At 37.1% G+C, this 19885-nt stretch overlaps 6 protein-coding genes across 6 annotated transcripts; 4 read left to right on the forward strand and 2 right to left on the reverse strand. All coding sequences in view use genetic code 12, as the record gives it.

Moving 5' to 3' along the window:
• Window positions 1–2170: 2170 nt before the first annotated feature.
• WHI3 (mRNA-binding protein) lies at window positions 2171–4480 on the forward strand (the record flags this gene model as incomplete). Its single annotated transcript, XM_049323288.1, has 1 exon — window positions 2171–4480. One exon carries the CDS (start codon window positions 2171–2173, stop codon window positions 4478–4480), a length of 2310 nt encoding a protein of 769 aa, XP_049180884.1.
• Window positions 4481–5195: 715 nt separating this feature from the next.
• On the reverse strand, window positions 5196–6308 carry KGF56_002096 (uncharacterized protein; the record flags this gene model as incomplete). Its single annotated transcript, XM_049323289.1, has 1 exon — window positions 5196–6308. The coding sequence occupies one exon, from the start codon at window positions 6306–6308 to the stop codon at window positions 5196–5198; it is 1113 nt and encodes a 370-aa protein (XP_049180885.1).
• Window positions 6309–9658: 3350 nt separating this feature from the next.
• Window positions 9659–10516, forward strand: FMP45 (Fmp45p; the record flags this gene model as incomplete). The annotated part of the gene is made up of 1 exon (XM_049323290.1): window positions 9659–10516. One exon carries the CDS (start codon window positions 9659–9661, stop codon window positions 10514–10516), a length of 858 nt encoding a protein of 285 aa, XP_049180886.1.
• A 1370-nt stretch (window positions 10517–11886) lies between these two features.
• On the forward strand, window positions 11887–14208 carry KGF56_002098 (uncharacterized protein; the record flags this gene model as incomplete). The annotated part of the gene is made up of 1 exon (XM_049323291.1): window positions 11887–14208. One exon carries the CDS (start codon window positions 11887–11889, stop codon window positions 14206–14208), a length of 2322 nt encoding a protein of 773 aa, XP_049180887.1.
• Window positions 14209–15624: 1416 nt separating this feature from the next.
• Window positions 15625–17356, forward strand: KGF56_002099 (uncharacterized protein; the record flags this gene model as incomplete). The annotated part of the gene is made up of 2 exons (XM_049323292.1): window positions 15625–15821; window positions 15913–17356. 2 exons carry the CDS (start codon window positions 15625–15627, stop codon window positions 17354–17356), a joined length of 1641 nt encoding a protein of 546 aa, XP_049180888.1.
• A 138-nt stretch (window positions 17357–17494) lies between these two features.
• Window positions 17495–19687, reverse strand: GUS1 (glutamate--tRNA ligase; the record flags this gene model as incomplete). Its single annotated transcript, XM_049323293.1, has 1 exon — window positions 17495–19687. The coding sequence occupies one exon, from the start codon at window positions 19685–19687 to the stop codon at window positions 17495–17497; it is 2193 nt and encodes a 730-aa protein (XP_049180889.1).
• Window positions 19688–19885: the final 198 nt, after the last annotated feature.

Genomic DNA, 19885 nt, shown 5'->3' on the forward strand with positions numbered 1-19885 from the left:
CGGAGAGGGATGTAGTATCAACGGAGGCTTCTCACTATCGACACTATCGAGCGAAGCGAGCTAGTGTAGATAGTGTCTGTGTAGACAGTGTTACACCACTATCTCGCTCTGCTCGATAGTGGAGCTCTGCTCGATAGTGTCTGTGTAGACAGTGTTGCACCACTATCTCGCTCTGCTCGATAGACAGTGTTACACCACTATCTCGCTCTGCTCGATAGTGGAGCTCTGCTCGATAGTGGAGCTCTGCTCGATAGTGTCTGTGTAGACAGTGTTGCACCACTATCTCGCTTCGCTCGATAGTGTAGATAGTGTCGATAGTGTCTATGTAGACAGTGTTGCACCACTATCTCGCTTCGCTCGATAGTGTAGATAGTGTCGATAGTGTCTGTGTAGACAGTGTTACACCACCATCTCGCTTCGCTCGATAGTGTTGATAGTGTTGATAGTGTTTCCATCCGGGATCCGGGATCCGCCGACCTGAAGTGTAACACGTGATCAAAGCTCGTGGCTCATTGATGATGATCGTGTACCACGCCAATTTTTGAAAACAATATGAAATTGTAATATGAATGCCATGGAAGTTTCGTGCACACTGTTCAAAAAGGTATATGTAATAGAAAAAATTGTTGAGCGTCTAAATTGCATGTTGGTGGAAGAGGTCATTTCGTAGCATAACAAACAGAGGTTGAAGAAAGAGATCTGAGACGTTGTGCAATGGTGGTGAAGATATGGCTAAGGAAAGTGCAAGGACCTTCAATGGTCCATTGAAGGTCCATTGAAGGTCCACTAAAGGTCTATTAAAAATCCATTAAAGGTCCATTAAAGGTCCATTAAAGGTCTATTAAAGGTCCATTTCACTACCAAACTCTAAGCCTTCGATACAATAAAGAGCAATTTACATGATTACCGTATTGTTCCATGTATTTTCATTCTCTGCTCTAGTGTCAGTAGCTTGCTACAACACTATCTCGCTCTGCTCGATAGTGGAACACACTACTCTCTTCTTCTGCTCCACTATCTCGCTTTGCTCGATAGTGTTGGTTATAATATTTGAGATAAAAATCTCCACGCAATTACAATTTAGGTATAATTTTTTCTCGCGCAAAAGTGCACTACTCTCCCTGTAAAATGTATGGAATCCTTTAAAATTATAAAAGTAAGTACTAAGAAGCTTTTAATTTAATTTTTCTTTTTGATGTAATTTTCTACATGAACAAATTAAAATCATTTTTTTGAAAGCGAGGTCACATCAAAACATCATTTATAGTATTTTTCATAGAAACAAGAAAACTCTTGTATAGCAGGATCATTTTAGTACCCGACTTGAAACTTATAGCTGCATTTTTCAATTGACACAAGGCATTTTTCTTTTTCATCCTCGTCACCCTTTGCCACCATTAGCTCCCTGCTTGTTTCCACGCCCTGCCTGTTTGAATTCTCGCCCCACCTCCACGCCCTTTCATATTTGAATTCTCGCCCCACCTCCACGCCCTTTCCTATTAAAATCCCGCGTTATTAACAAGTGGGCAGAAGCAAAGAATTTAGACACTCTACAGAATAGGGGGAGGATTCCATACTCTCAAACTTTTATTTTCGTATCCTCAACCCCATATCAACTAACCTGTATCAACTCCCCACCTCATATCAACTAACCTGTATCAACTCCCCACCCCATATCAACTAACCTGTATCAACTCCCCACCCCATATCCTCACATCTTTCATTTTTTCCTTACTTTGTCATAATACTCCAACATTTCTTCATAATAAGAAGAAAAGTAACATTTCTTCTCCAATATTTGTTCATTTTTTCATTTTTCATTAGACTATCATCACTGTTCTACTGTGTGTCCACGCAAATATTACTCACTTCATACAGTACTATTTCATCATTAGAGCCTTTTAACTAGAGAAAAAATCATACTGCTTTTTTTCCCCCCATTGACAAGATAGATTTACTCGGAGACTAAATCCTTGTTCACTATATTCCTTTTTTTCCCCTACCCCCTCGCCGTATTGTATCACATCCCCCTTGAACAAGAGCATTTTATTTCATCAATCATTTTGTATTATCAATAATTTTTCCAAACCTACCAAAAAAAAAAAAAAAAAAAACAAAAAAAAAAAAGAAAACAAAGTATAAACCCACTTCTTCTACTGCATTATAGCCCATGATGACGTCAGAACCGACTATTGGACTCTATAACTCCATATCCAACTCGAACCATAATGGTCAACTAAATCATATGTCGTCACAGCAGCAACAGCAGCAGCTACCCCCACAGCAGCCACAACAACAACAACAACAACAGCAGCAGACCACGAGTACAAATAATCTTGCACCTTCAATTCCCCCGGGTCTAATGCAAAGTAGTTTTCTTAATCAGGTACCACCGCCAATACCGCCACCGCAACAACAACAACAACAACCACAACCACAACCACCACAACCACCCCAACCTTCATCATCTGTAACGGGATTACTTAAGATTAGTAACTTGCCAGCTGACTTTACGCGAAGAGAAGCCACGTTGATTTTTTCCTTGGTGATTGGCGAAATCTTAAGCATCGATATTAATGATTTTCAAATTTTTGCATTATTTAGAGATATAAACACCTGCTTAACTACAGGTAAACTATTAGACGGTCAACGAATATTTGGATTTGAGTATCCGCCTATACATGTCGAATTTGATAATACTACCGGTAGTAGTAGCAGCAGCAGCAATGGAGCTAACATTGCGTCTCCTACTAATTTTGCCCAAACACAAGCAGCTTTCAATTCGTTGAGATTATCACCTGCAACACAAAATATATCACCACCTAATAGGAACAATAGTTTGAATAATAGTGGCCAGGCATTTAATCTTTCACAAACCCAAGCACAAGTACAAGCACAGCAACAGCAACAGCAACAGCTGGCCCAATCTCAATCTGGTATTGGTTCTGTAACTAATCCAGTTGTACCATTTGATATTCTTCAGAAGAGACAATCAACAAGTAACCTGAGATCAAGGTTTGTTTTCACTGATCCATTTTCTTCCGAGCAGCAGCAACAGCAACAGCAACAGCAACAACATCAACATCAACATCAACATCAACATCAACATCAACAACATCAGCAACAGCAACAACAGCAACAACAGCAAAACCAACAGCACCAATATTCATTACATTCATTACAGTCATTACCCGAAGCTCATCATTCATCGGGCTCATCTAGTGTACCTCCCACAGGATCTGATTTTCTTGAGCCAAGCGGGAAATCAATTTTACTCATGGAATCACAAAATGATGCAAGAGACTATGAAAATTTGGTGAGAGATTCATGGTCAAGTCAGCCTACTGGTTCAAATATTGCAACAAAGAAAAGTCCCATTGTTCATCCTAACGCAGATTGGTTTTCTTCTAGCAGTAATGCCAACGGTACAAATATGGTATTATCGGCTCCTCCAGATAGGCGTCGCGTGTCATCATCTTTTTTCAATCCACAACAGCCTCAACCTCAACAGTCTCAACAGTCTCAGCAGTCTCAGTCTCAACAAGGGTCAACTCAGGGGCAGCATAGTAATTCAGTAGGGATTAATTTGCAACTGGGTGCTTGTACGACTGGATTGAGACAACAGACTCTAGTACAACAAGAATATCAACAGAAAGGGCCACAAACTGTGACTCTACATTACAGTCAACCGACTCAAAAGAGATCCACATCTCCTACACAGCAGCAACAGCAACAACAGCAGCCGCAACAACAACAACAACAACAGCAACAACAACAACAACAACAACAGCAACAACAACAACAGTCACAACAACAACAACAACAGTCACAACAGCCGCAGCAGCAGCCGCAGCAGCCACAGCAGCCGCAACAACAACAACAACAACAACAACAACACTCAAATTCCTCAACAACACGCGTCAATACATCTTCTTCTTCTACATCTTCATCCAAAGAAGCCATTCCAGATTTGTCTCTTTTGGCAAGAGTTCCACCACCAGCAAACCCAGCAGATCAAAATCCACCATGTAATACTTTGTACGTTGGTAATTTGCCTCCTGATGCCACTGAAGCTGAATTGCGTACTCTATTTGCTCCACAAAAGGGATTCAGGAGATTATCGTTTCGTACAAAGAACTCAACCAATGGATCTTCTTCAACCACGGGTAACAACGCAACAGGGGGGTCTACACATAATCATGGACCCATGTGTTTTGTTGAGTTTGAGGATGTTGCACATGCCACCAGAGCATTGGCTGAATTATATGGGAGTGCATTGCCTCGACCTAATCCTAACAGCAATGGCAAAGGAGGTATTAGGTTAAGTTTTTCTAAAAATCCATTAGGAGTAAGAGGTCCTGGAAACATGAGGAGGACCAGCACTAATCCATTACTTCAACAAGGACAACTATTGAATAATGAACAGGGACTGGTTACTAATGGAGGTTCAACCTATGTTGGATACAACTACTCAAAGTAAAAACCATATTCACTAAAAGAAAGAGAAATATTTAAAGGGAAGAAAGAGATTTATTCATTTTTGTTTCTAAACCATTAGAGGTTTCTTCACTTTTTTTTTTTTTTCCCCATTTCCAACACAATATCATGAATTTTTTACATTATTATTTTCCTTTACTCGTTGGTATAGACATTTTTTATTTGAGCTTTTTTTGTTTTTTTCAATCAGTATATTGGCTTTGATATATTTGTTGGTATCTGATTCAACTTTATATGCTTTATATGTTGTAATATTAATCAATTTTTTTTTTTTTTTTTTTTCTCTTTGGAAGGAACCTTTTGGTTTGATAGGATCAGGACTAGCTTTTACACGAGAGGAAGAGATAGAGAACGACCCAATATACCGACCGCTTCACCTATTATATATTACATGTGCTTTAAAGCTTAGAGCCACAGAGTTGTCGGTGGCAGCTAGTGTTGCCGATACTAGCGAGCGAAGCGAGCTAGTGGAGAAGCATTTAGTGTCGGTGGTGGCTAGTGTGCTCCACTATTTCGCTTTGCTCGATAGTGTCAATGGCAGTTAGTGTTGCTCCACTATTTTGCTTTGCTCGATAGTGTCGATAGTGTCAATGGCAGTTAGTGTTGCTCCACTATCTCGCTTCGCTCGATAGTGTCGATAGTGTCGATAGTGTCGATAGTGTCGTTTTCCTTATAAATATATAAATTCTAATATTCATTTACTTCATCAATTTAATTAAATCTTTAGGATCAGCATAAACTTGACTCAACCATTTCGTTTCCAACAATTGATCGCTATTTAATCTCTCAAGGGCATTAGGATTAAGAATCTTTAATATACAATCCCTTGAATCATAATGCAATCTTTTGAACAATTGAAGTGCAGAAGAGTCATTAACTGATCTGTTATTATTCAACTCCAGTATTAAACTCTTCCATTCTTGTGAAGACTTTGGGTAATTGCGGATATATCTCTGGAATGTTTTGTTTTTAGGATCCTGCGAATTTGCCGAAGTCCAAGGACATCTCATTAGGTATATAACAAAATAATTAATTCCTAATGCCCATAGATCTACGAGCTTGTAATCTTGAAAATTATGTGATGACTTTATGAATTGGTTTACACTAAGTCGATCTTGATGAATTTCTTGTTCCAAATCAAATACTTCTGGAGCTTTGAAGCTATTTGTTCCTGATACTATTTCACGTGGGTCAATCTTGAATGAGTTACCAATTGCTTCAACCTCATTCAAATTTAAACTATATCCGAAATCCGAAATCTTTACTTCTCCATTGTTATCAATCAAGATGTTTTCCGGCTTCAAATCTCGATGAGCAATGTTCTTTCTATGTAGGTAGTTTACTCCCTTTACAATCTGTTTGAACAATGAGTCTTTGATACTTGGCGTTATTTCAACATTGAATCTTCTTAGGTTTGAGAGGAAATCTAGAAGATCGCCACGTGGATAGTATGGGATGACAAGAGCAAGATTTTGAGACAGTAGTTGCTTGGAGCCAGCCATATTTTGTGAATCAGTTCCCGTTGCGTCAATCTTGCAAAGATCAAGTACCGGCATTATACTTTTATGATTACACCGTCGCATGTTTTCGTATTCTCGATATACAACATTTAGGTACTGCCTAAATGGTTGATGTGGTTTGTGTTTGATTTGCTTAATTACTAGTGTTTGTTTACGTGAATCGTCTGTTCCCTTGAAAACTATGCCATTTGCTCCTTCATATATGGGCTTTGATGACGCTTTAAAGTATTTGGTGCCGACTCTAGGTAGGTGTTGTAATTCCTCTATATCTTGCTGATCAATAGTCGACATCTCTTTCTTATAAAGCTCTTTCTTATGAAGCTCTTTCTTAAAAAGCTCTTTATCAAGTATCTGTTTGTATCTGTTTAAGGGGGAATGTTGGTCCGCAGGGGACAAATTTTACTTGACTAATTTCAAACGTAAAGGGGGGTGGGAGAATGAAGTATAGAAGGGAGAAGATGCTTTAATGAATCTTTGTAACTTATATACAAGAGAGGTGGGGGTGTGCGTGTGCGTGAAGCAGCGACTTACGAATACTTACGTTCTCCAGCTTCTTCAGTATTCCTCACTGTGTTTGTCTAACTTTGTCTTTGTATATGCTTCTTCTTGCTAAATCTCTCTCTCTCTCTCTCTCTATCTATCTTTCTCTTATTTTGCCTCTGCGTTTATATCACTTTATCTCTTCGCCAAGGACACCATGTGCATCTCGGATGTTTTTTAAACTAGAAAATTTACACAAGGTTTTTTTTTAGCGGTTAATTTTTCAACGAGAAAAGGCGCGTATGCACATCATTTATATAAAAAAATAAGAAAATTTCATAAAGAAGATTGGTTAGCGATATGGAAAACCAATGGGAATCTAGTCCAGATTTGGGCAAAGATGGCATAAGAGATAGGTAAGGGAGAGGGGAGGGAGGGGAAACGTTAAATGAGTTGTTGTTGGACAAATTTAAATAAATACAGCCTATAAATTTCACAGTCTCTATATGTTAAAGCTAATGAAAATAAACGGATTATGGTTAGTATTCATTTGACATCTGATTGAAAATGTTGGTGGTTTTAGACCCTTGATAAAAAAAAAATTAGAAAAAAAACAAAAAACTTGAGACGGAAAAAAAATGCCATTTGCAAAAATGTTTGGTGGGGAATAACACGTAAAGGAACATTGCAGATAGGGACATTGTAGAGGAACATTACAGATAACAGCATTGTAGAGGAACATTACAAATAACAACATTGTAGAGGAAGATTACAATGGAATACTACTATAATGTAGATCCTACTTGTACAAATATCGGATAAATTTTTTAAAAAAAAAATAATTTTTTTTTTGGCAAACAACTCAGGTTGTAAGGTATTACATTAATTCTAATAGGCTTCTATTTAGTTGAATATAACTTGTAAATTTGCTCTTTTATATTTGCAAGGAGAGTTTAATGTCATTAAAGTATTTTTATGCAGTGTAATAAAAAAGAAACTAAAAATGTATAGAGAGAGACAGAGAAAGAAAGAAGAGAAGAGGCTGCATTTATAGTCATCTCAAGATGAATGAGAGACTATAGAGCAGAGCGAGATAGTGGAGCAACACTCTGTAGCTTTTTGCAATGCTATTTTTTTTTCTGGGGCAGAAACAAAGAAGCTTGTCCAATTTAAGGGGGAGGGGAAAGGTAGAGTTTACTGGGACATGACCTCGAGACTAGAGCAAAGCGAGAGAGTGAATTTACCGGGATCTGACCATTATTCAAGAGATTAGATACTATTAGCGACACTATCTCGCTTCGCTCAATAGTGAATTCAAGAGATTAGATACTATTGGCGACACTATCTCGCTTCGCTCAATAGTGAATTCAAGAGATTAGATACTATTGGCGACACTATCTCGCTTCGCTCAATAGTGAATTCTCTTTTAGTGGATTTGCTTTCACCTATTACCCTATTAAGAAGTCTACGTTAAATAGCAAGTGACGTATTTGATCAAAAATGTTTAGTTTCTATCCTAATTGGGACAAAGAATAAAAACTGCCAATTTTGCTTTCTTTTGTTTATTTACAATTGCTATTGAAATGACTTTAGTAATGAGGCTGAACAAAAGGCATCAACTACATAATATTGTCATTCATAAGATTGTCAAGTAAACCTTTAACTCGACTCCATATAGTTGGACCAAATGATAGCTATCCTCTCCCCCCTCCCCCTCCCCCCGGTAAAAACGAGCTATTTTTTGTAATCAGAATTCAATATTAATGATCATTATCTCCTTGTTTGCTATTAAGCTTACAAGTCTTAGCAATAAGTAAATGACGCTTGAAAATGTAATTGTTCCTTGAATTTTCCAGCAAATTAAAATACAAAGAAACAAATAGCCAATATGACATGACATACATATATACAACCGTACAATAGCCTACAAAAGGCTTTCTATTAAATCCGTGTATTTCTAAGATGCTACTTACTTACCCTCCACCTATTTCAATTTACCTACCCTCCACCTATTTCAATTTACATACCCTCCACCTATTTCAATTTACATACCCTCCACCTATTTCAAATTGTAGTGACTATCTACATACAAGTCTATGTATACAAGTCTATAGTTGAAACTTGAAATGGTCTTTATTGTATTAACACATCAAGCTGCGTCTTTGTTTTCTTTTTTCCCTTGTTGCCCTGGGCTGCTTTTTTTTTTTTTTTTTTTTTTTTTTTTTTTTTTTTTTTTTTTTTTTTTTTTTTTTTTTTTTTTTTTTTTTTTTTTTTTTTTTTTTTTTTTTTTTTTTTTTTTTTTTTTTTTTTTTTTTTTTTTTTTTTTTTTTTTTTTTTTTTTTTTTTTTTTTTTTTTTTTTTTTTTTTTTTTTTTTTTTTTTTTTTTTTTTTTTTTTTTTTTTTTTTTTTTTTTTTTTTTTTTTTTTTTTTTTTTTTTTTTTTTTTTTTTTTTTTTTTTTTTTTTTTTTTTTTTTTTTTTTTTTTTTTTTTTTTTTTTTTTTTTTTTTTTTTTTTTTTTTTTTTTTTTTTTTTTTTTTTTTTTTTTTTTTTTTTTTTTTTTTTTTTTTTTTTTTTTTTTTTTTTTTTTTTTTTTTTTTTTTTTTTTTTTTTTTTTTTTTTTTTTTTTTTTTTTTTTTTTTTTTTTTTTTTTTTTTTTTTTTTTTTTTTTTTTTTTTTTTTTTTTTTTTTTTTTTTTTTTTTTTTTTTTTTTTTTTTTTTTTTTTTTTTTTTTTTTTTTTTTTTTTTTTTTGTTTGGTTTTTTTTTTTTTTTTTTTTTTTTTTTATTTATTTTTTTATTTTTTCTGCTTCTGCGCCCTAAAACTCCAGCCCTTTAAGCCTAAATCTCCGCCGAACCCCCTACCGCCCCCTTCCCCCTCGCACCAAAAAACAAAATCATCAATATATAAACAGCAATCTTTATTGCTAATATAGAAGGGAAAAAAAAAATAGAGAGAAAGCAAAGGTATACTCATTTTAAGTGAAACTCGTTGTTATATAAGAGTCCATTATTTCTTCATCGAGCCATTTATAAGAGCCATTGCTAAGATTATCAAGAGGCTCTTTCAACCAAGACTATATAATCGCCAAAAACAGCTAACAGAGAGTAACGAAAAAGCCAAAGAGAGCAAAAGAGCAACAAGAAAAGAGAGTGAGATTCAATCATGAGAATATTGACAATTATTCCGTTTTTCTTCCTTTTAGGGTCGGCATTGCTACTTATCCTTACCATTATCAATGGAGCGGGAACATCCTCGGTGTTGGGCAAATTTTACTGGTCAGAAACTGATACTTCAGGCTTGAGCGGGGCGCCAGGTGATCGTACAAGATGGACTTTTTACAGAACTTGTCAAGTTGAAAATGGCCATAATGCCAATTGTGGCAGCTCTAAAGCAGCTTATCCGTACTCCCCAAGGGACAATTTCGGAGATTCGCCAGATTTACCAAGCAGCTTTAGAGATAATAGGGACACTTACTACTACTTGTCACGCTGTGGATGGGCATTTATTCTTATTGGGTTGTTCTTTGTTGTTGTTGCACTTTTCTCGATTCCTTTGAATTTCTGTTTTGTTATCGGCGGTACCATTTCTACGATTTCGACTTCCCTTTCATTATTATTCACCATTACCGCTGCTTGTTTGATCACCGCTGCCCACGTTAAAGGAAGAAACGCATTTAACAAAGCCGGTTATCACACTACATTGAGCGCCAAGTCATTTGGTATCTTATGGGCAGCTGTTGCTTGTTTGATTATTTGCTTAGCAACTTCTATTGTTGCAATTTGGGGAACAAAGAGAGGCAACAGAAAGAGATTTGGAACTGGTGTAGCCGGTTATGACCAAAGAAATGGCGTTAATGGAGAGCAAAATGTATATGCAAAAGAAAGTTCTGGCGATTACGCACAAGGAAACTATGACGAATCGGCAAATAGAGGTGTCGTAGCAGGTGAAGGAGAACCCATTTCTGATGCTTCAAAATTCAGATTCTTTAGAGTGAAAAGAGCCAAGCCTGAGGAAATCTAGAATTTGAAAGCAAAAAAACACCTTTAACAAACGTCCATTGACTGTTGATGATGATGTTTGATTTGTCCCAAAATGGCACGAAAAACACCTTTAACAAACGTCCATTGACTGTTGATGATGATGTTTGATTTGTCCCAAAATGGCACGAGTGATATCCTTTTTATATGCTATCGTTAAAAAGTTCCAAAACCGAAAAAAAAAAAAATGAATCCAAAAGGAAAAAGTGAAAAAAGAAGAAAAAACTCCACGATTTACTTCACATTTTAATGCTAATTTAACCTCATATCATTTAATTGTAATTTGTTTATAATCTATTCTTGTATACGTTATTTAATTTGATTTTTCGAAAAATTGTGTAAACTAAAAAGAATCTGTATGAAGAAGGATATGGAGATTTATAGAACGGCGATGTTTTGCTTATACATTATTTATATATATGCTTTAGCAAGATAGCGACACTATCGAGCAGAGCGAGATAGTGGAGCACACTAGCTCTCATCAATATTATCGAGCACACTCGGTGTCAGTGTAGTCAGTGCCTGTATAGTCAGTGCCTGCTAGTCAGTGCCTATATAGTCAGTGGCTGTATAGTCAGTGCCTATATAGTCAGTGGCTGATAGTCAGTGCCTGTATAGTTATAATGCTCCACTATCTCGCTCCACTCGGTAGTGTCGTAACTAGAATTGTCCGCCGGTGGTCTCACCTCAGCCAGTCACTATGGTGGTGACCAATGGCATAACAAAGCCAAACTTGCCACTAAGCAATACTTGTGGCTAATAAACTCTCGAGACGAACCAGAAGAACATTTTTTAATATCGGATAAAAGCTTAATATGTTATGCATGATTTTGTGTTGTTACAAAACACAAAAAATAAAAGCTTCTATGACACTTTGACACAAACAAAAAAAGTTGCAAAAGTTTCCTAAATATTCAAAAACCAACCAAATTTACAAAGATAGATGTTCAATTACAGCAGTTTTATCCAGGAACCTTCTATTCAACACAGTCTTGAGGTTTTATTATTATTTTTTAACATTTTTTTCTAAAAAAAAGCATTTGAACAAACAAAGACTACAGAGCAAAATACATAACCGTACTTCATTTGACATCTTCATGCTTTGTTTCACCAACCAAGAATCAAAAAAGAAAACACCCGCAAGATAGTTTAGCCTTTGGATTTTGCAGCTTTCGTGTTTAGCAGGTGGTTGTTGTTCACTGGACCCTTTCGTTTCCTTTCTTTTTTTTTTTTTTTTTTTTTTTTTTTTTTTTTTTTTTTTTTTTTTTTNGCTTTCGTGTTTAGCAGGTGGTTGTTGTTCACTGGACCCTTTCGTTTCCTTTTTTTTTTTTTTTTTTTTTTTTTCTTTTTTGAATGTCTTCATCTGATACTGAAACGGTACCGGCTACAAGATCCACTAGTGGTAACAATTTCATTGAGTTTCCATTTCATGACGATTTATTTCCCCAATTGCAGCATAACCACAACCACCATAATCATAACCAACAGTTTCCCCTCAATGAACCAACATCTCAATTACCTTTTTTGCTACCTTTCCACAGTCAATATCCACTTAATGATGATCAGGATATTACATATTTGCAGGAACAAGAATGTGCTAATAGCCAGCAGCAGCAGCAGCAGCAGCAGCAGCAGCAGCAGACACAACACGTGATGTATAACCGGGCATTGTTGGCTGATATATTGAGTGGAGACATTCATGATGGAATCGGCATGCAACAGCAGGATAGGGAGAGGTTTGCTCCTGTTAGCCAAAGTGATGCAAACTATTACTATAATGAAGACTTTTCGGAAACGTTACTGCGCCAATCTCAAAGACCTCCTCAAGAAAGCACAAACACATATAATGGTATTAATCTTGTTCCTAACCAATCATTTCTAACCATTACTTCAAATGTTATACCTGATGATCTAGTTCAATTATTTCAGGAGTATGGTAATATTAGCGAGCACAGCATTGCTGCACAGGATCATGCAGTTTCACAGGATCTTGATAATTACGACGAAGAACCAAGCATGCAGAGGTTCGAGCCAGAGTTGAATGCAACAACTGCAAGTAGCATTTCACCGGAATCCTATGGATATATGAAGTTCATACTTGACTCTTCAAACGCTCCTATTGACGGTGGATTTATTAGTGAAAATAGTAGTAATGAGAATTTCAAATTGAATAGCCCTTCTCAACCTGTTGAATTGACTCATGATCAAGTTATTGAATTGTTTGAAGAGACATGCAAGGAGATTGATGAATGGAAAACTAAAACTCAAAGGAGTTCAGCAGCAGCAGGAGCAGCAGCAACAACAAAAGTAACAGCAGCAAAAGTGAAAAATGATGATATCATTGAAGATGTGAAATTGAGCAAATTGAAACTCAAAACCGACGTAGACCCTTTGGTTTCAAGTAATTCACCATTGGTTCATCCTGACCTAGATGCGGCTCATTTAATGAATATAGTTGATGAATGGAAAAAGATGGAAATGAACCGCAAAGAAGAAGATGCCGGTGTGGGGGGTGTAAGTATGGGTGGTGCCGGTGCTGGTGCTGAAAAATTAAAGGATCCCATTACAAATATGCCATCTGCGTCAACCTTTATTAGTTCAACGACAACAAAAAGATCATCATCAGTAAGCTCTTTAAAATCAGATACTCAGCTGCATCTATCATTCAACCAGAATCCGTTAAGTTTCATATCAACATTGAGTTCACCCTTGGATAAATCAAACACCTCATCAGGTATTTCAACCCCTAGAAGGAAGAGAAAGACTGATGCAACCAATAACAACAACAGCAGCAGCAACAACAACACAAAACAAGTCAAAAAGAAAACTAAGGGAGAAACTTTGTTCAATAACAATTTCAATAAAAGTTTTTTTGAAGCTACTAATGTTGATTTGTCCCTGCTTGAAATCATCTCAGTTGCTGATGAGGAATACTCTGCAAAACTACCAACAACTTCACCAAATATTCCCGATGCGAAGCATTGTTTACAATTGATTGAAAAATTGATCCACCCGCTTTTTAACTCCCAAACTTGTCGAGTTCGAAGAACAATGTACCTTCGAGACTACTTGGTTGATATATTCCGTACTCACTTTAGCAAAACCTATAACCTCTCTCCCAATGCCAACTTTAAGAAAACATCATACGAGTCTCAATATATCTTGACGAAATTGGACAAGTTTGGAAAACCCGATAACGCAACTCGTGCTGGTCTTTGCCCTTACTGCGAATCAATTGAGTTTTTTGGACTCAAAAACTCGTCCTATGGAAATCACTTGGCTTACAAACACGGTATTTTAACCAATGGTAAGGCTGTTCCTGATCCCAAATACCACGGTTTGTACAAATTCAAAAAGGGCGAATACGATGAACCAGAAAAAAAAAGACGAAAGACCAATGCTCATATTTTGGAAAGGGAAGGAGTTTTATGCACAACGTGTTGGCAAATCCTAGAAGTCAATTGTACTTCAAGATCATCTGTTTTGGGGCATTATCTTCGTCATTTTAGAGACTCTCATGTTGGATACAAAAAAGAAAACAAACACTTGGCTGAAGAAAGTAATGGTGAGTGTACGAATCATGATGATACCAACAATACAAACACGAATTCACCATTTTCGCTGACTAAAGATTGCGACAATATTGTCCTGGCTTTCATTAACAAGTGGAAATAAAACTCAATTGTTGGGTTATATAACTATAGATCTCTTTTGGTTTAATTTTTTTTTCTCCTTGCATTATTGCTACTATTCTTTCATTAAACGACAGTATAGCTTTGTTGAATACTTGTAGCGACACTATCGAGCGAAGCGAGATAGTGGAGAGCACTAGCTGCCACCGACACTATCGGCACCGACACTATCGGCACCGACACTATCGGCACCGCCACTATCGACACCGCCACTATCGAGCAGAGCGAGATAGTGGAGCACACTAGCTGATACCGATCGACACTATCGAGGAAAAAAAAATAGTTTACACCGGTTTGATAAAATGCTCATACCAGCTGCTGTTGAGAAACCGATACTCCACCACTATCGAGGGAGGCGAGATAATGTCGATATCGCCGAGAGCTAGTGTGCTCCACTATAGAGCAAAGCGAGATAGTGTCGATATCGTCAAGAGCCAATGTGCTCCACTATAGAGCAAAGCGAGATAGTGTCAATAGTGCTAAGAGCCAGTGTGCTCCATAATCTCTCTTCGCTCGATAATGTCGATATTGTCAAGAGCCAGTGTGCCCCACTATCTCGCTTTGCTTGATAGTGTCACTCGATAGTGTCACTCGATAGTGTCACTCGATAGTGTCACTCGATAGTGTCGATAGTGTTGCTACTATGGACACGCTCTCTTCCATCATAAAGACATATTCCTGCATTGGAGTTTTGACTTTGTGCTTCTGCAACCATCTGTCATTATGATCTCCGCTACCATATGCTTATCTTGAAATTTACAGCGAAACAAAAATTAAAGGCGTTTTTTTTTTCGCAGCCACAGTCAAACGAGACAATACAAGATTGAGATTGAAAAGAAACCACAACGAGTTATTGTGGGAGCAAAGATTATGTACAGTTGCAGATGCTGAAAAAGTGCACACACGGGTTATGTTTGTGGCTTTTGACTATCAAAAAAGGGCCCTTCTCTGCCACCCCCCTCCCAACAAATTGTGAGTGAGAAAAAAAAAAAAACAGGATTAGCCTTATCAAAATTAATAAAACATGTCAAAATGTCCGCATTAATCTTCTCCACTATCGAGCAGCACTAACTGACTGACACTATCGACACTATCGACTGTTTTTCCTTTTAAATCTTTACTTTTGACTTTACACAAATTAGAAATGTACCAAACTTGATGGAAAACTCAATAAGCGTAACGGTTAATCCAAGGTTAATTGATTAAATTACAAAAAATTTATTATTGATAAGAAAGCCACCTTTTTTGAGAATACTGAAAAATTTGTATTCATATAAAAGTATTGCAATAAACCTCGAGATGTAATGATATTGATACTGCCATTTGTAATAGTCACAACCCAGCCCTGGCTTCCTCCCCGTTCACTGCCCCCCCTCCCCCCCCCCCCCCCTGTATTACAATGTTAAAACAAGAACTGAAAGAGGATCACCAGATCAGTTTCACTAGCGAGTCATTTCAAAATGAGCTATTTGATTATTCCCACCAAGATATTGAAGAATCGAATGAAATCTTCTACCATGAAAATAGGTTAAGCTCCAGTTTAAATGCTCGTTTAATTGGAATGATCTCCCTAGTAGGAGTCTTTGGTACGGGAATGTATGTAAAGAAAGTTCCCAATATCAGACAATAGAAACACTAGTGAATATTAACAATTAATCTTTTTTCTTTTTTTTTATTATTATTATAGTTTTCTTTCAAGCGGAGGTACTTTGGCCACTGCAGGTCCAGTTGGAATGATCCTTGCATATGTTCTTGTGGGAACAGTGGTGGCTGCCAATCAGATTTGTATGGTGGAAACCTCGTGTTTTTATCCAGCAACTAGCTCTTACGTTGCACAATCGGAACAGTTCATTGACAAGTCACTAGGATTTGTATTTGGAATTTGTAGTACTTACAATTCCCTTATACCGGGGGAATTGACAGCGACAACTGTCATCATGACATATTGGACAGATATTAATCCAGCAGTGTTTATTACTATTTTCGGACTATTTATTGTTGCTACAAACATTTACAAGGTGAGATGGTATGGAGAAATTGAATTTTTTTTTGGCATATTAAAGTTACTCTTATGTGCTGGATTGATTTTGGTTGGGTTGGTCATTGATTTGGGCGGTGCTCCAAACCAAAAACGATTGGGGTTCCATTATTGGAAAACACCAGGTCCATTTGCTGAAAAGTATGCTTCTGGGTCGTTGGGCAAATTTTTAGGTTTTTGGAAAGCCGTAAGCTCGGTTGTTTACGCTTTTGGTGGCCTCCAGAACATTACCATGTTGGCAGGCGAGACCGAGTACCCAAGAAGAGCAATTTATCGTGCCGGTAAAAGAATCATGACCAGAGTTCTTTCGATTTATATCATTATGGTATTTATCCTTTCAATGATTGTTCCATCTAACGATAAGATCATTGCCCACCCTAATGGAACAGCCTCTGGTTCGCCTTGGGTTAGAGCCGTTAACCTTGCCGGTATCAAAGTCTTGCCTCACATAATCAATGCAGTCGTGTTAACGTCTGCTTTGAGTGCAGCAAACTTGGGTATAATCAAATCTAGCCGCAACATCTTTGCCCTAGCTATCAAAAAGCAACTACCCTCAATTTTTTTAAAAGTCAACAGACACGGTTTGCCCTATGTTGCTGTTGCGTTCTCGTGTGCTTTTCTCCCCTTGGGTTACATGACAGTTAACAAGTCTGCAGCCACAGTTTTCCTGTGGTTTCAAAACATTGGCTCTTCCGATCTTTTACTAACATGGATCGCTATTGCAATAAACCATATTGCTATGTCCCGAGCTATGAAAGCACAAGGATATTCTAGAAAAGATTTACCTTACACTTTCCCCATTGGAAAATACTGTGGTTACTACTCTTTGTTTTTTTCAATATTGTTCTTATTGACCGGCGGATTCCCTGCTTTTATTCATGGTTATTGGAATTTCGCTACTTTGTTTAGTGCCTATTTCGTGATACCATTAAGTTTGGGTTTGTTTATTTTTGCGAAATTGTTCTTCAAAACAAAGTATATCAAGCCCAGCGAAGTTCGTTTGAAACCTTTGTTTTTCGATGTACAAAATAGACCAGAGCCACCTTATGAGAAGCTACACGGCTGGCAATGGCTTTCATTGTTGTGGGGGTAAAAGAGTATTAAAAAAGAAGGGAGGGAAAAAAAGTAACTGTAACTAGGTTTCGAGTTATTTCCTCAATATTTGACAAGAGAATAAGAGTCAACTAACTAGAGCTTTATCTTGCTATTATCAGATCAGATCTGATCCAATCTACTTTTTAGCACCGTATCTAGAAACAGTTTTTCCATCAGGGATTGTAAATAACACAGCAGGTTGGCCCTCTTTATATGGAACATCCACTCTGTAGTAACCTTTTCTCTCAAATTGGATAATATCACCAGCTTGGAGTTTTGCCACATTCAAGTCGGCAATTGCCTTTGTATGGAATTCAGTTTGTGGTGTAAGGAAATCTTCAAAATTTTCGTCTTCATCTAATTTATCCTTAGTAATCAAGTGATCGAAATCAACCAAATCAATCTCGATTTTATCCTTTGTATCGGCCAACCAAGTAAGCTTTTTAGAAGTCTTACGGAAATCACCTTCCAAATGCAAATTTGCTTCGATTGATTTAACAATATCATTTTCTTTCACAACCTTTTTAATAATGACATTACCCCAGTCCATAAACGTAACTTCTTCGCCTTCAGTCAAACTGGCGGCATCAGCCTGGTCAATAAGAACTTGGCTGGCAAAGATGACGGATTTCTCCCCAACTTCAGGATTTTTCTTGTGTTTTGGTTTAAGCTCCGAGTATGGTTTTTCTGGACCATTCAACAATTTAACTGGAACAACATTTTCAGCATCAATAGCAGTGAATCTTGGAGCAATAGGGTCAATTACTTTTTTGTTCAATGCCCAGATAACTGACCAGTCCAAATTGATGATATTCCTTGATGGTCCTTGTGAAATGATAAAGTTTCTCAATCCTTCAACAGTCATTCCTCTTCTTCTCACACCTCTAATAGTTGGAAATCTGGGATCGTCCCAGTTGGAAACGTAATTCTTGTCAACAAACCATTGCAACTTTCTCTTGGATAATAAAGTCCTAACAAAGTTGACTCTTCCAAAATCCCAAATTGCAACTGGCCTCAAGTTTAGTGCCTTTTGGATCCATTCATATTGAGGGTTACGGTCTCTGTACTCATTAGTTCTCAATGCGTGGGTAACCCCTTCAATTGAATCAACAACCGGCATACAAAAGTCATAAATGGGGTACATTTTCCATTCAGTTCCAGTTCTGTGGTGGGGGGTCAAGTTACATCTGTATATGACAGGATCTCTCAATGCTTTGTTCAAAGCCTTGTAATCAATTTTGGCCCTCAAACAGTTTTTTAACCCTTCCTCTGTACCATTTTTCATCTCCTCAGTAAATATTCTCAAGTTCTCCTCAATGGACCTATCTCTTCTACTTGATGGGTCGCCAACCATTCTTTCTTCTCTCATTTTCTCTGTTGGAGTGTCATCACAGTACGCCTTGCCAGCTTTGATCAATTCAATAGCCAACTTGTACATCTTTTGAAAGTAGTCGGATGAATAAGTTACTTGATCGCCTTTGATTCCTAGTAATGCCAAATCATCAATAATGGAGTCCTGAAACTCAACTTTTTCTTTTGATGGATTGGTATCATCGAATCTGATAATCAATTTGCCCTTGAAAGCATGAGCAAAATATTCATTTAAAACAGCTGCCTTGGCGTGTCCAATATGCAAATACCCAGAAGGTTCTGGTGGGAATCTGGTAACAACTTTACCAATCTCGGCGCCCGGTAAATCAATCTCAAAACTAGCCTTGTGAGTTTCCTTTTTACCACCGCTTGAATTTGTTTTAGCAGCTTTAGCGGCTTTTCTTAATTCGTTTAAGGAATTGGTCATTAATGCAACCGACTTGTCGAATCTATTGTCACTTTCTGCCAAAAAGTTATACCATCTCGAAACGTTTGGGTATACTTCATTCTTCAAAATCGACGCCATGAGAGGGTTAGCCCTCAAGACACCCCATACAGCAACATCGGCCAATGTTACTTCAAATCCCACTAAATACGACCTAAAGTTCAAGTGAGCATCGAGCTTCTCCATGTCTAATGTCAAGTCTTTAAAATTCTTACTGTACAATTTTGTTAACGCAAGCTTAACCCATGGCTGAGACTTGGCTTTTTCCAACAAGATAGTTGGGAAAGTTTGTGCCAAATAGTCTAAAGCATCTAATTGGTCAATAAAAGTCTCCCCACCAGGTGTTACGAGCTTCATTGCCAAGTTGGCAGTTTTGGAATCAACAGATTTATCATCAATAAATTCAACAGGAATTGATACATCAACATCGCTTGAATTGATGAAAAACACTGCTATTAAAGCAGGATAAGGAATAGTTGCTGCCTTACCAGCTACACTTAATTGGAACGACATCTTTGGTCTAATAATAACCTAATAACCTACTCTTTCTCTTGTCAATATTCACCTCTTCTTCGTCTTTGGTTATTCCTCTTTTCTCTTTTTTTTTTTTTCAGTCTCATCTTCAAATGGAACCCAATTTTTCTTTTAATTGATAACTCTGGTGCTAGTGATTTGAAGAAGGAAGAGCTGGTTTATAGAAGGAACAGCTGG

The sequence above is a fragment of the Candida oxycetoniae genome (assembly GCF_023343755.2).
Source record: "Candida oxycetoniae strain CBS 10844 chromosome Unknown scaffold13, whole genome shotgun sequence".
Taxonomy (NCBI): domain Eukaryota; kingdom Fungi; phylum Ascomycota; class Pichiomycetes; order Serinales; family Debaryomycetaceae; genus Lodderomyces; species Lodderomyces oxycetoniae.